Source organism: Chaetura pelagica, unplaced genomic scaffold (assembly GCF_000747805.2).
Source record: "Chaetura pelagica isolate M959 unplaced genomic scaffold, ChaPel_1.0 scaffold511, whole genome shotgun sequence".
NCBI lineage: Eukaryota > Metazoa > Chordata > Aves > Apodiformes > Apodidae > Chaetura > Chaetura pelagica.
Window position 1 is genome coordinate 38,576 of NW_009952161.1, and position 1,783 is coordinate 40,358.

General features: G+C 44.6%; 1 protein-coding gene across 1 annotated transcript in view; it reads left to right on the top strand.

Moving 5' to 3' along the window:
* XPO5 (exportin 5) overlaps positions 1–1,783 on the top strand; it is a 29,313-nt gene that overhangs the window by 13,413 nt on the left and 14,117 nt on the right. The window contains exon 18 of the mRNA XM_010007253.1: positions 1,231–1,430. Coding sequence (XP_010005555.1) covers positions 1,231–1,430 — 200 coding nt within the window. The remainder of the gene's footprint in view (positions 1–1,230; positions 1,431–1,783) is intronic.

Sequence of the window (1,783 nt, forward strand, 5' to 3'; positions counted from 1 at the left end):
TCCTGCTGCACATATGGCAAAGTGTTTTATTCCCTGCACCTCCCTACTTCTCCCCCAGCCCCCCCAAAAATTTTTGCCTGAAGACCTGAAATGTAAAGTGATGAGTTTAATGAAAAGGTGATGAGTTAAAGGCAGAAGGGATGAGGAGAATACAAGCAGCACTAGATTAATTTTATGGGAATGTTGGCTGAATTTCCATTTTGTGACTTGTGGTGATCTCAATTCCTTAGCTGAAGATGTTAGGAATGACTGATCTCCAGACTTTTTTGTGTTACTTAACAGAATGTAGAAGCAAGAGGGGAGTAGTTAATTTCTGGATTAGCTGGAGGAGCCTAGAAAAAACAGATACATCTAAAATCCACAAACTGGTGTACTGTTAGGTTTTGGTGAACTAAACAGCCTGCATGCAGTATCTGTAGCTTTGAAGTCCTGCTTTTACTGGTGTTTGTGTAGTGGCTCTAGGATTATGGGAGCACCATAGGACATTGCTAGTTTAAAGAAAGACCTTTTTTGAGGATGCTAATTAGGATAATTTAGGGTTTCCAGCCTGCATTCTGCAGTAGCTGCCCAGAACTGGCAGGTTTGTCGTTGTCCCACTCTGCTGGTCCTTGAACTACAGTTCTCTTTCCTGTGGCCAGTCAGGCATCCTCACTGGAAGAGCTAAAACCCCAGAGCTGCCCCAAAATATATTCAAATGACTTTGCTGAAGGGGATGATTGCTAATGCTTATACAAAGTTACAGGAAGGCAGGGTTCCAACTAGAGTGGGTAGGGAAGAAACTCAACCATTCCTGTGGAGATAGCAGTAACCTTATGAATCATTACTAACCTAGTTGTGAGCAAAGAGATTAAGAGTCTGAAGTCTGGCACTTGAGAGCCAAAGGAGTGAGGTACTTTCTGTGAGTAAATAAAAGCACCAGAACTATTTTGAAGTATGTGACGGAAGTTGCTGCTTAGAAGAGAGAGATTTCCTCTGTTTATTGCACTCATTCTGGAGACTAAACTGCATGCAGGCCAATGATAGGGAAGAAGAGAGGTTCCTTTAGGCTGAACATTCAGAGATTCTTGATACCGAGAAGGAGATGGCTATGTAGAGAAAAGGTAACTTAGACATGTTCCTCTAGGTGTTCTGCATAATACAGTGCACCTCATTTCTCCTCATTTCTGCCTCCCCCAGTGACCCTCCTCCACACAAATGCCTGATGTTCTTCTGCTTGGATGTTTTTTCTAGCCGAACTTTGACATGTTGTACAGCCACGTGAAGCAGCTGCTCTCCAATGAGCTACTTCTGACGCAGATGGAGAAGTGTGCTCTTATGGAGGCCCTCGTCCTCATCAGCAACCAGTTCAAGGACTACGAGCGGCAGAAAGCTTTCCTGGAGGAGCTACTGGCTCCTGTGGCTGGATTGTGGCTCTCCCCAGAGATGCAGAGGTATGGGTCATTTTTCTGAGCTTTGAGCCAAAGGTGTTGCAAAGGTGGGTGTGTGCCCAGTAGAGGAATGTGCAAACCAAAGGAAGGTGGTGGGGTGCCTCAAGACCTCTTGTGTTCTGGGCAGTAATTGTGGTAATAGCTCTGCTGCAGTTCAGAAACTCCTAACTGTGTCTAAATGCTGTTTGTTGAAAATTGCTAGAGTCATTTAAGGTGATAGAGGAACATCTTCTAGCATGCTCAAAGCATTTGCAGGAAATGAGAGTAAAAGGTATCTTTGCTTCTTTCCAGAAGAAGCTGGGAACCTGAGCTCTCTTTGCTAAAGCTGAGGTGTCCTGCAGCCTTTGGCAGCTGGG